At 40.5% G+C, this 13,119-nt stretch overlaps 2 protein-coding genes across 5 annotated transcripts in view; one reads left to right on the plus strand and one right to left on the minus strand.

The window, feature by feature from the left end:
- LOC144210228 (ceramide transfer protein-like) lies at nt 1-8,634 on the minus strand. Its single transcript, XM_077736774.1, has 16 exons — nt 8,194-8,634; nt 6,951-7,085; nt 5,330-5,446; nt 4,188-4,295; nt 3,984-4,122; nt 3,397-3,486; nt 3,153-3,310; nt 2,963-3,055; nt 2,813-2,896; nt 2,638-2,730; nt 2,453-2,548; nt 2,139-2,271; nt 1,990-2,060; nt 1,750-1,878; nt 1,541-1,670; nt 1-1,413 (listed from the first exon to the last, which is right to left on the minus strand). The coding sequence occupies exons 1-16, from the start codon at nt 8,302-8,304 to the stop codon at nt 1,286-1,288; spliced, it is 1,815 nt and encodes a 604-aa protein (XP_077592900.1). The 5' UTR covers nt 8,305-8,634; the 3' UTR covers nt 1-1,285.
- LOC144210227 (synaptic vesicle glycoprotein 2C-like) overlaps nt 7,457-13,119 on the plus strand; it is a 21,669-nt gene continuing 16,006 nt past the window's right edge. Inside the window, exons 1-3 of one of the 4 annotated variants that reach the window (XM_077736772.1) lie at nt 8,371-8,611; nt 8,672-8,738; nt 9,204-9,309. The gene's annotated coding sequence lies outside the window, so the exon portion shown is untranslated. Of the gene's footprint in view, nt 7,567-8,370; nt 8,739-9,203; nt 9,310-13,119 lie in introns of those variants that run through there. The other 3 variants (XM_077736773.1, XM_077736771.1, XM_077736770.1) reach the window with 3 other exon arrangements.

The following is a 13,119-nucleotide window of genomic DNA, read 5'->3' on the forward strand; positions in this document are numbered from 1 at the left end:
TTCTGTTGTCAAAAGTTTTTATTTCTCTTGAGAAATAAGGTCAGCATATCGTTCAAAGGATCATTATGCACAAACTATGTACATTCAACCAGCTAACTTTAGCCAACATTTTGAAATATTGAGCAAGCGGACATTTAGCTACTTGCGTCGTTAAAGAAAAAAAACATTTGCACATTTTCATCAAAGAAAGGTCAAAGTGCTACAGTGGAGCAAAGATGTTTTCATGTCTTATTTGCACAATATAGATGGTAAGTATTTTATTCAAAGTTGCTTCAATAAACAGACACTTGACTAGGGATGTCATCAGTGCATTATTTTCTGCACCTCAATTCCCAACTAGTCCACTAAGGCATTTGGGCTCCAGGCGGTCACATTGACAACAACAAGCCTTTGCATCACGCTTACAATTTTTCAATGGGCTAGTTCTGCCCTCTGCGCTGAGAATCAAGCGCGGTCATTAGCAGAATTAGCTGTTTACATCATAGGGGGTCCACGTTTCATCACCAGGTTCCCCTCTGTGCTTTTTAGATTTAGACAATACAACAAAAAAAGCTGACGTGTAGCAATGCTGCTAGTCTAAAACAGTCAGATAGTACTTTACTTTTTTTTTCAATGTAACATGTCCATGTATCAACAATCCGAAATTCGTGACATGAAACCACCAAAGGGGTGCCATTGATGGAGCAGAGTGGCAGCTGGTAAAATGTTGGTGGATGGATCTCAATCATGGAGTAAAATGAGATACCAAGAAGCCGTATTCTTAGAGAATTAGTGGTGTTCTTTTGGTTATCGTTTTAATAGAAAAGATTCTTTACCATAGTAAAGACTGAATGTTTTTTTTTTCAAGAAAAAGTCTGATTTCTCTCAGAAGTGGCCTCAATTTTAAAATCCCCAATAATTGAAAGAATATATTTTTCCTCAACAACATTTTTCCTAAGGGAAAAAATATACAAAGCCTATATTCATGAATGTTTGCTGTAGAAAATAACAGTTCTAAACAGGGAAATTAGCTAAAAGAATTGGAAGCGTTTTTACATGAAAAAGTAACTATTGGATTTAAAAAAAGTTTGTCTTTACAAAACAGTCATATTCCTTTTAGAAAAACTGTAATTTTACAAGAATTAGACTTCTTCATAAAACATATTTTCTAGAAAAAATATGACTTTATTGATGAAAAATACTCCGGATGAGTATTTCTCTTTTTTCAGGATTAAGGTTGTGTTTTGAATCACTTTGGGCTCAACTCAGGTCAACACGATAGTGCGAGAGGGCTGACACTAAAGAATCAGAACAAGATGGGCTTGCCAGCAGTTTTCTCCTGCACGTACGAGGTGAAACGCTTCAGGAACTTGGGATACTCCCTCTTGGCGACCGCTCGTAGCACTGACGCTGGTGCCCAACCTCCGGGGTTCACTACATAGGAGACAAAAAGTTACTTATTTTTCACCCCTCCAGACGATTAACATTATTAGTTCTCAAGAATTGATAGCAAATATGTTTTTTTCTTCAATTATATTGAAAAAAGTTATTGTTCACCCACCATTTGCCACGTATGTGATTTTACACAACACATTGTCTCTGCTGATTTCCTTATCGCCCTCGGGTGGACTGACCAGGGTCTGGCAGATCATGGCGATGTTGATTTTTGCACGTACGCAGCGGCTGCTTGGCTACAAACCAACAACACCTTGTCAATAGATGTGCTACGAAAAGAGGATGTTCCACCGCCTTACGCGCAATGCGGCTCACCTGCGCATCATGGTGGTCTACAGAAAAGTTGCACACCAGCCACGTGTCGGGGTCATTCTCGTTGCTAGCCACCATCTTACGCATGGCTGACAGGTATAGAACGTCACGCTGGGATGCGGGCCACACTCTCTAAAAATAAATTAGTCACTCGACATCAGTTAAAAGGAAAATATTCAATCACATTGGAGGGATTTTGAGGGAATTGCTTTTGCAATACTTGATGAGCAAAGGCGGTCTTACCTTATGTGTTTGATGGACGACGACAGCGTTTTCCGACAGGGTCTCCACGATGTTAAAGTTCTCGATTGTAGCTGTGAGAGAGGATTGAGAGGCGCGGTCACGACAAGATCAAAACAAAACGTACGCGGATGCAGTGAATACAGACGTACTTTCCCAGTCGTTTCGGTAGGCCGTGTCCCAAAAATAGTGGCAGACCTCGTGCCCTGTAACGCCTTTCACCGAGTGGGTGGCCTTGAGCGGGTCTAGGACAATGCCATTCTCCTCCACCTCCCTCCTGTAAACCTAGTCAGCAATAGTAATGATAATAATCAGGACTGCATTATTGTTACCTTCCAAAAAAATGATGTAAAGTTTGTCAAAATGTATTGGACATTTGTCGCCATCAAAGTTGTTGCTTCCAAAGCTAATATTTACAGTCGCAGCACATCAAATTCTCTCCGTTAAAAAAGTTATTGTCACATACTTTCATCTCTCCTTCTTCCACCACCAGCTGCCAGTTAGCATCACCCCCGACATCTTGAAGTGAGTAGGTCATGTGATTCTGCACCATTTCCTCCACCTGTAAGAGAGGAAGACATGTTGTCAAATTTTTGGCATTGGCATTGTTGAAAACTACAGGAAATTAATGATGTTTTTTGGTGAGCGTACCTGCTCAGATAATCTGTGAGTGCCTGAGCTGGAGAAAATATCTGCTGGTGGAAGTGGGCTGGATCTCAGGATTCTCGTCTTCTCTGTCTGACACTGAAACACACACAACAAAACCCAACAGGCTTAATCTGAGAGAACTTACTTCCCTTGTGCACTAAGTTCTGTATTCACCCACCAGTTCTATTTTATCCTGTCGGTCGAGAGCAGCTTCGACCGCGTCGAAGAACTCTTCCTCATTAATGAGACTGTTCGGACCCTCCTAATGAAGAAAGAAATGACCGTTAGAACATGAGCTCCTTTTTTTTTATCTTAATTATGATGTCACCTCGTAATCTGGACCTCCAAAGTGAGATTTCTTCTTCAGATCATTAAGAGCTGACTTGTAACTATCCTCAATTCTTCTTCTCTTCTCCATTTCCTGTAACCATATTAAAAAGTAAACTCCTAATTCAAATGGATTGGACACCTACTATTGACATGGAATAAATGTGATTTCAAGAGCAAGTGTTGTTCACCTTGTCCAATCTTTTCTGCCAGCTGTCCTCTCTCTTGACCATCAGGTCGATGCAATGCGACAGAGTGGCCAGAATCCCGGCGGTGGTAGCTTTGAACGTGATGGCCTCGCCTTTGAAATCGATCCCGTTCACCTCCTTGGGATTGGCACACTGGAACACTGCCATAACAACCAAAACCTGGGTTTAGCCAGTGGACTCACCACAAAAAATACAAAATAAAAATGAACTTTTATTCTTGACTTACTTTTGTCTTTGTTGTTGTTATTGCTGCTGCTGTGAAGAAAATCTCCATCGGTGCGGGTGCTGGGGAAATCGTCCTCATCGTCCTCAACAACTGAAAGAAAAAGAAGCTGTCACCACACAAACACACTGACAGACTCACCAATGTGACGACGACAATGGTGTGGGTTTTATCTTGAGAATGGAACAAGGGTGAGAGAGAGCGGGGATGGGAACAAAAGGCTTTAACGAGCACAGGCGGCCATGCGGGTGGGTGCATTCACACAAACACATAAAATTGAAACAGAAATTGTGGATGGCTAAAAAAAACCCATCCCTGAACAACCTAATCTAATATCTGAGCCCAAATATCTTTCTACTTAAAAAAAACTTGTGGGAAATTGGCAAAAACCTGAAACCTATTAAAAAATGATTGTGGAAACAAAAGTTTCAATCAGATTTTTCCAATAAGTGACCACCCAAAAAGTAAAAACAGTGTTAGAGTTTTTTTAAATCTATCTTTTTTATCCATTCTCAACTTTGAGCCATTGTAAATGAAATATTTCCTATTAATGTGTTTTTAATGATTGTAGTTCAAATAGATTGTCTCACTTTTGTCCCTCTGCAGCTCGTCCTTAGACACTCCATCTGCACAGCTGTCAAAGTATCTTTGGAGCGTGTCCACCTGCCGGCACAGGATGTCTCGAAAGGTCTCCATTTCCGCAAGCTTCTCTCTCAAGCTGTGACCCTTCTGAAAAGGACGCAGCCACATTATAATTACCAAATTCCACACTCAATAAAAAATCCCGATTCTACCTTAAAAGACGAGGTGGAGGTAGCAGAATATCCGCTTGTAGCCGACATGAGCGACAGCATAGAACCGTGCCGCCTCAGACTGGACTCGGAACCGTAGCCGGGATCGGCCTGGTGAAGAGATGAAAAAAAAACATCAAAAAATACATATTCCAACAAGATTTGTCAACAATAGGCCACATATTATGTTACCATAGCAACACGTGTTGCTTCTGTGCACACTATTTCTCTGCTCCACCAGAGGGGAGCATACACGCTTAGAAAGACCGAGCATGTGACCAAGGTAACTATCGGTCAATGACCGGCAGTAACTGTGTTGGGGGATTTCAGTCTTTAGGGCCAAGAGCACGCACGCGCCCATTAATCAGCTCAGACTTGACTAGAGCGCATGCAAGAGGCTGCTCCGTGTGCTACCAAGCTGTTTTGTGTGATAAGCAGGTCATCATGAAATTAGGGGAAGAAAGTAGTCCAGCCCGACTGATTTTTCTGTTACTTTATCTATGCCGTTATACAGTTTCAGGCGGAATCCCAATAATGACATCATTGAGCATCTGTTATGTTTCCAAGGAGACTTGGAAGGGGGTCTGGAGAGTACTTTGAGGGTAGGAGAGAGTTGAGGTTTTAAGCTGTGACTCACTGTGGATGACAGGACAGCTATAATGTTGTGTTTATTGGATGTGCATAAGGGTGAGTCATGTTCCTGTGACTGTTCCCGGAACTTGGGGGATATCCCTAAACTAAGCTTCTTGTGAGTGCTCATCTTGTCTACTATTCAGGAGAGTGCTTTGGAGTCCAAAGAGAAGTGATAGTTTTGCTGTGAGGTTTTAAGGAGGAAATAAGAAAGACTTTCTTGTCCCAAGTGCTTTTAAAGCAGTTGCATTTTTGCTAAAGATTAGTAAAAGAACACATGTAACTCAACATACCAATGGGACCCCTTCTTTGTTTATCACCACATCTTTGTCAGGCTATTTTTTTCTTCAAATGCAAAATGCATGCCAATATCTTTTGAGATTTTGAGGCTTACATTGGGTTTGTATATACTTAATTTTCTTTCAATTTTGTGAGTAAAATGTTAGGTTTTTTTTTTGTTTTAAATTGCAGAGATTTGAACAAATGTGTGAAATATTGAAGTGTACTTGGCTGACCCTGTGAAGCTCAATAGAATCGATCCAGATGCGTCTGTGTTCAGGATCCTGGGCCCTCAGGTACCACACGCTGTCGTTGACGCTGATGTCCAGCCTGCATTCATCAAACTCGTGAGGCTGCAAAAACAAAGTTAACATTTTGTTGTGAATTTGTCCTTCCTTGTGATAGCCATCAGCTGTTTAAGTACACAGTCACAAAAACCAGAGGAAAAGCTGAATAAACATGTGGGGGGACGGTGCAGCCATTCGGTATCATGGCAAATTTGCCTCAGCAGAGGCTTTGTGTGTAGTAAAGAGAAATACTACATCTCTACACAATACATCAAGTAATAGTCATTAACTATGCAGTCTTAATATTTAAATTAGGGCATTTATTATTTATCCTGTGAGTTGGGTTAGGGGCTTAGGGTTAAAATCCAAATTTTGAAGCTTTAACTGTGGCCTGAAATGACCAAATCTTATCTGGAATCCCAACTTTTCAATTGCAATCGTGCCATTTAAACAATGCTTTTGTTTAACCACGACACTCAAGAGAAAAAGAGGATGTGGCTCGAAGTTTAGCACGCATTCACCATGAAAGTGAGAAGGAAAAAGACATGTGCTCATTCATCCGGCATCATGACTATATAATTGTGTAAAGGAAGTCATGAGCCCAACATTCCCTTCCTTTAGCAATCCACCTATTTCCAAAAGTTACGTCAAAACCTCCACGTTGACGATCCCTCCGATGATTCGTACCTTAGGTTGCGAAACCTTAGATAACACAGACAACAACGCTTTATCTCCACTTGGGTGTATTTGCGCTGAAATGAGCGGTGGCAACAGCGTCAGTGTACAACATGTAGGTTAATATTTACATTGGCCGGGAAAGGTCAAAGCTGAGCAAATACACTTAATGGAAACAGAATGGTTGTTTAGTGCCTGGGAACACTGACTAATTAAAGTCAATATATGTTTGTATGGGATGACATACGCCCCTTTTGACCATAAAGACTTTTAGGAGTGTTTGAGACGCAGATAGGAATAAGAAAAAATTACAGAGTAGCATTTCTAAACAAAGAGACATTCTAGAGACGACGTCTGGTGATAAAGCATCATGTTGGCCATGGGCAAACCATGGGACACTGTCGAGCCACGTGTGATGGAGGAACAACAGGCTAAACTTTCTTGGCTGATTGTGCCAAGTCAGCATTGTCCGGCGGGGATTCAGGAAATGAGAACCATTCGGCAGACGTGCCATATCTGATTCACATATTTTACACAACAGGGTAGCTGTGCTCATACGGAAGTTATGTAGGACAGCCATAGCTTAATAAGAGGATGTGGTAAATGAAACATGAAAGTTTTTGAGAAAAATGATACATTGAGTCGTTGGAGTGAGTGTTGTTCATTCAACTGTGAAATCAATCTTCTCAGCTCAAGTGTGTTTATGCTGCGCTTTCACAAAAGCCCATGGTGTACCAAAGTGCTTAAAAGGCCATGGCACACACAATGCAATTACCATCTAATCAAAATATCTTTTTGTCCATCCTCTTCCACGCTTGAAGCAATTATAGTTATCTATGTGAGGGTTTCAAAAGAGGATGTTTACTCTTTGTGGCGTGTGGTCTTGAGCACTCACTGTGATAACTGCCTTGCTAAGGCACAGCGAGCCACGGCAGCCGTATTCCGTCTCATCCTGCGACTTGTAGTAGCTGAGTGTGTTGTTCTTCAGCACCACCCAACGATCCTGCCATCCATGGATGTAGTTGGTCCACTGTAGGGAGAAATATCATCACTTTTTTATGTATTGCAGAGCCTAATGCATCACTCATGGTTGTAAGACCTTTGCAAAAAATTGGAAAAAGATTGGGGATATGATGTAATAAGGTAATTTGCTTTAGTGAAGTATTAAAGGCTTTTTGTCTGATTGGTGCATGATAAAAGCAAAGACTGTTGCAACTAGCAGATGTTTGACTGGCATTTCTGTCAAAGAAAAATAAAACTCTGCACAATTAATGTATTTTGCATATGAATCAGTTTCATCCACTGAATCACATTAAAAGATGAGCTTTGTTGCATGTTATATTAGTTAAAGTTGAAGTTTTCAAAAGCATTAATTGTTTTTCCATGCTATTAGGAGATGTCAAACTAACGAACGGAAGAAGTGCATGTAACCACCAGCTGCAGCCTCATTAATCCCCCTGGCGAGGTCTCGGTGACGCACAGTGGATTTTGCATGTACCATATTGGTGCAGGTGAGCTCCCCTCCATGTGGACGTGTGGGTAATCTGGCAATGTGCGTGGTTAGCAGGTCAGCGCAAAATCTCTTTCAAGACCGACGGCAACATTCAGGCCAAATTGTGTGTGTACACTGAATTGCTGATTCAGGTATCTTCAAAAAGAGGCCCTGGGATGTAGGGGGAGTAGTTTATTCCACTGTTGGTACAGGTGTTTATTTGATGTAATGATGTTCATGGACAGGCAGTCTTGCATTATTTCCACTGGTTAATTTTATATTGACAGTGGCTGTTTCTATTTGTGCATGCATTCATTCTGGATCCTCATCATATGAAAATAACTTTATACTGCAGTATAAGGGATTTTTTCCATGATTAATTTGGAACAATTTGATTATACAATCTTTATTCCTAAAGTATATAAGCAATCAGAGGAAGAAATGTGCAGGAGAAAACAGTATATGGGGTGATTGTTAAATGAGATTTTTGGGGGGACTTTAGCACATAGTAGTCTAAAAAATAAAGAATATAAAGGACTGGATTACAACAGAAAGGCGAGTGTTGTCATTTAGAGCACTCTCAATAAAGTTTTATTGCAATCATTCAAAATTAACACGCGTGAAAACGACGGCCGAAGAAACTCACCTTACTGAGTACACCGCCGAAAACGCCGACGCCCACCGCATTCCCCGTTTCTTCTCTGGTCTCCGAATCCTCCTCAGATCCGGAGGAATTCCAGCTCTGGTTGTCCGACATGATGATTGCGGCGGTGCGATCGCGCGAGAGTGAGTTACTAGCGCTAATTCCGGGAACAAAATAGGGACTAGCCGCCTACCAAGTCATGATGAGATGAAAAAATAACCAAAATGTCACCTATAAACCTAAACGGGCCTCGATCCTCCCTTTTCCTTCAGACGATGCAATTTGTGGCAGCCTGATCGTTCTGCGCCATGTCCACTTGATGTCCCGAGTTTGCTAGTGTGCGCTTTGACGTGCGTTGCTACACAGCTCGCAGGGGCGCTGGCTGCTCTGACGCCATCAAATCGCTTCCTGAAATGGAGTGGTAAGCGCCGCCCTGTCGGTCTTGCTCTTTCTGGAAATAGAATGGGGTTGCCCGATTTAGATGAAGGATGGAAATCGAGGAGAACCGAACTCGCAGCATGGAAATTCCCGGACTTAACCCTTTCGTGGTCAGTGCTCATTACAGTGGACAGCGATTCAAACGCTGCACTATCTCTATGTAGGCCAAATGACTGTTGTTGGTCATAAAAACATGTAAATATTAGAATTTTAATGTGTTTAATCCTTAAACATGATTGTATTTTGTATTATCATGATTATTGTATAATATAAATGTATACAATTTTACAAAAACTAAGATAATCAGGTGCAAATGAAGAAAAACATGCAAATCGCTTGTATGCTCAGGTAACACGATTCATTTAGTGAGAAAAAATATCATAATCCATAGAAGAAAGGGTTGAATCCCCAAATTATTTAATGATATAAATATTGGTGCTGCAGTTTTTATTTTGACTCTACTATCTACACACCCATAACAGCAAAATGTAGTACTAAGTTTCATACCAAGGATGTAATAAGTTCATAATATGAATCGACAGATTTGTCATATCTAATACTGAACTTTTTTGTAGGAGTAAAGGTGAAGGGGCTTCTCACTGTGCCTTCCTTGCTCAAGGACACCTCGGCACTCCTGGAAATGGACCTGCGCTCGCTGGAGTTGAACATTCTCTCAAAAATGTGAGTCAAATTAAGTTTAAAAAACTTTTCTGAAAACCAAAATAACGCCAAAAAACAACATATGTAAACATATTTTTCATCCACCGTTGTCAGAAACTTTTAGGCCCTGTGACGTCTTCCTCTCTAAATTTAAATGACATAGCAAGGTATATACATTTCCTAGAATAAAAAGTAATCCAGTTAAGTGTGCATGTGCTTCCCTCCCCCGTGCTTGAAATAAGCCTTTACTTATTGAGTCACTCTGTAATCCTCTCCGTAAATATGGCGCCATTCATATATATGTTGTGTACAAGAAGCTAGAAAATACTCTTTTAACCTCATCACGAGTTAGGTGGTTCTGCAATCATCTGGCAGAGTCACCAGACCACCGAGCCATAAGACTTCCAATTACTGCACAATGCAAGGCTTCTCCGTGCCCGAAAATTGATCTTAATCAACTCCACATTTTCGTGGGAGAGTGCCTAAGCAAAATTTTACCCTATCGGTAACCCTAGTTGTAACCCTAACTAGCTGTAACCCTCCCCAGACCTTCACCTGGCCCTAACCGTGACACAACACACTGCTTACAGTAATTCTGATGCTAACCAAAACAGAAGCACCATAGTGATGCAGTCTTTCAAATGATTTACAGTTGGATATTATATACATTTGCACTTTATGAATGTATAGAGACAGTGACAATGATAAGTGCCCTCATGTGGCCAATACACAAAGCTGTGCGCGGCAATGTTTACATTGGGGGCAAGCTTCGAAATATATTTTTATAACTTATGCTTGACACAAATAAAATTATGAGAATTTTAAAAATACCTTATGATTGACATTTTAGCAACCTTAGAGTGTATGTTGCTTTCAAAAGTCCACAATCTTTAGTGCAAACAGTTATTTCAGGCAAAACACTGAATATGATTCAATTTAAGTAAGATTTTCATCCCTCAAATATTTTCGGTCATGCGTTATAATCAGTACATGCCATGTGTTTAACCTTTCCTCTACATTTGTGATTCACACTGAGGCCCTGACACATGAATGAGTTATATACCAGGCTGATCAGGTTTGATTAAATCATATCCTCTTTCCTGTACCATGTTGCACAATGGTCAGTAGGAGAAACATAAGTGTGACAAAGGGAGGCCTGGAATAATTTTGTCACATGAGAATGGTTTCACATTCAGATGTGTTCATAGTGCACATGTAGGTACTTTTTTTAAAGTGTTTTTTTTATAAAAAATCTTGCCCCATGACATCAGGCAATGGTGTTTCAATCTCTTAGCCTGTAGCGCCTTCTGCAGTTTATTAAGGTAGTGCAACGTCCCTGGCTGCTCCTTCACACATTTACATTGCTGTATTTTTCTGCTACTATTACACTCGTATCATGCATACATTAATGTATATAGGCATAATAATTATGATGTTATACAGAGTGTTGTCCTGTGTAAAATAGATCTTCAACCCAACTTCCAACTCAACAAAAAAGCTCGACCAAGGTATTGACTCTACATAAAAGATTAACAACTGAATCAATACATATAAAGTAAATATACAGTGGTCTTCAGATTTGGGTTAAAACAATAAAGCATATATACATGGACTCATATAATGCAATTGATGCTGACATTTGATCCATTTGGAATGAGAGAGCTGCTGCTATGTATATATGTGTTATTGTTTTAACCCAAATATGTAAATTTTGCTCATAACTAAAAGAAAAAAAGGATAGTTGACTCAAATTTAAAAACAAAAAACCCTCAATTCTTGTATATGAAGGCCCCCATGTAATTGAAAATGAATACATTTTTCCTCACAATGCTATTTGCTTGAAATTGCTGAATACTATTGATAGTTGGACGCCTTTTTAATGATTCAGCATTTTCCATATGGCACACGGCTCTAGCCCCCTCCTCTTCTTCACGTTAAAGTCAACCGAGCAGAACGTCATCGAGCGGCGCATGAGTCATTTGTCAAAGGCAGGAGAACACTTTGACCTTCAGGGGACAGGCAGGTTTTTGCCCTCTCAGCAATTTCTCCCACTTTCCTCCTTTTTTATGCCCAATCAAGTGAAAAAGAAGAAGAATGGTAAATGAGCAAAGATTGAGACTTGTGAAGACCATTAAAGCAGGCGATGATTTCAATGAGAAGACTTATCACCTCCATCGAGGCCCAAAAGCCGCATTTGGCTTCAGTTTGCTCACTTTGCAAAAGTGCACATTTTTTGTTCCAAAAAAGCTGATGATGCAGTAGTATCCTGCTCAGCCAGCAGGCTACACTGCTGTATCACACTGTGCAGCCATTAACCATCTTATTATTATTGTTTTCACCCTATTTAATTTTTGTAATTCTATTTTTTAAAATAAATTATAGGGGAAAAAGTCCATACAAAAATGAAATATTGACAAATATATACTTTTGCTCAAGAAAACAATTGCACAATTACATAGTATTCAATACAATGATTTCATTGCACAACTTTGGTGCAGACGCTCATTTAAAAGTTAAGGTAATTTTACCATAAACTATTTTTGGGGTGTCTTTCTCATTTAGTTTGGACCCAAACAACACAAATAAATGAATCACCTCTCAAAATATTTGCTTTCTTTAGCCACCTTAGCTATACATGACAGTCCAAAAAAAATTGAATCATCTCTCACGGAACTGCAACCTGCAAGCACACCAAATGAGACCATTATCCAAAAGCTAATATTAAAGACAAATGCACACTTGGCGAGCTGTCACCGCCACTCAGAGGCGAGCGCTGAAGCGAAGACGTTCCCGTCGCATCATCCGCCTTCGCCACCCAAAGGAATTCCCAGCTGTGAGTCACACATGATGCTTCACAGTCGTGAGAAGGAGGAGGATGAGGAGGAGGAGGAAGAGGTGTGGGGAGTAAATGATGCCTTGCAGGAATCACAACTGTTTCCCTTCATCGCCCAGTCATCTGCCGGCTCTGAAGCAGACCTATCAGCGAATCAAAGACAAGACGATGAAACAAAACGAATACACTTCCTTGTTTTTGATGCAGCAATACACTAACAACGACAAAATTTAATTAAAAGGCAAAAAAAAATCAGAGGATTGTGATCCCGACAGACAACAACAGGATAATTGATCAGCAAGTCATCGTCTCCCAGTTCCAGCTGACAAGGAGGGGAGGCAATTAACATCACTGTCACAATGCCCATCTATTAGACTCTACCTTAATGAGAGATGACAAATTAATGATTCCGTCGTCGCGCCACCTCCTACACGCTTCTGGATGTGTTTCTGTAAGGAAGATGAAATGCTTTCCTAATAAACCCCTAAGAACATTTCTAGATGGTTAATATTCATCTCATCTTATGAGATGAGATCAGTCGATATAACCTAATCCTCCTGTGAACCATGAGTAGGCCGTTATGTTCCTGGGACCACTTTACACAAGTCTCATTGAAAGTTTAAAAAATGTTTTAATTGAATATTTTTCTTGGATAAGGTTATTGCTGAATTTGCACAGGCATTCCGGTTGATAACAGATTTCTCAGTTTCCTTTTAGTAAGTACTGTGTTGAGGATAAACTACAAAGAACCAGGTGGCATGAGAAGGTTAGGTGCACCCCCGCACATGCCGCTTTGAATTAACACACATTCCACGCTTGTATTTGTCAGCCAGGGCGCCCACTCACCCGCAGACGTTGGCTCATTGCATGGGATTAGCGTCGAGAAGTTGTGTTGCTCATTTTGCTATTCACTGTCCCCAATGTGTAGAATTTTGCAATCCCTTGTACCACAGTTTTTGCATAATTCAATGCATTGTCATAATTAAATCTTGACAAAA

Source organism: Stigmatopora nigra, chromosome 17 (genome assembly GCF_051989575.1).
Source record: "Stigmatopora nigra isolate UIUO_SnigA chromosome 17, RoL_Snig_1.1, whole genome shotgun sequence".
Classification (NCBI taxonomy): domain Eukaryota; kingdom Metazoa; phylum Chordata; class Actinopteri; order Syngnathiformes; family Syngnathidae; genus Stigmatopora; species Stigmatopora nigra.

Coding starts and splice junctions, on each gene's coding strand:
- LOC144210228 (XM_077736774.1), bottom strand. CDS start 8,304: ATGTCGGACAACCAGAGCTGGAATTCCTCCGGATCTGAGGAGGATTCG. Junction 5,447..6,950: donor TTAGCAAGGCAGTTATCACA/GTGAGTGCTCAA, acceptor TTGTTTTTGCAG/CCTCACGAGTTTGATGAATG. Junction 1,414..1,540: donor AATCACATACGTGGCAAATG/GTGGGTGAACAA, acceptor TCTCCTATGTAG/TGAACCCCGGAGGTTGGGCA.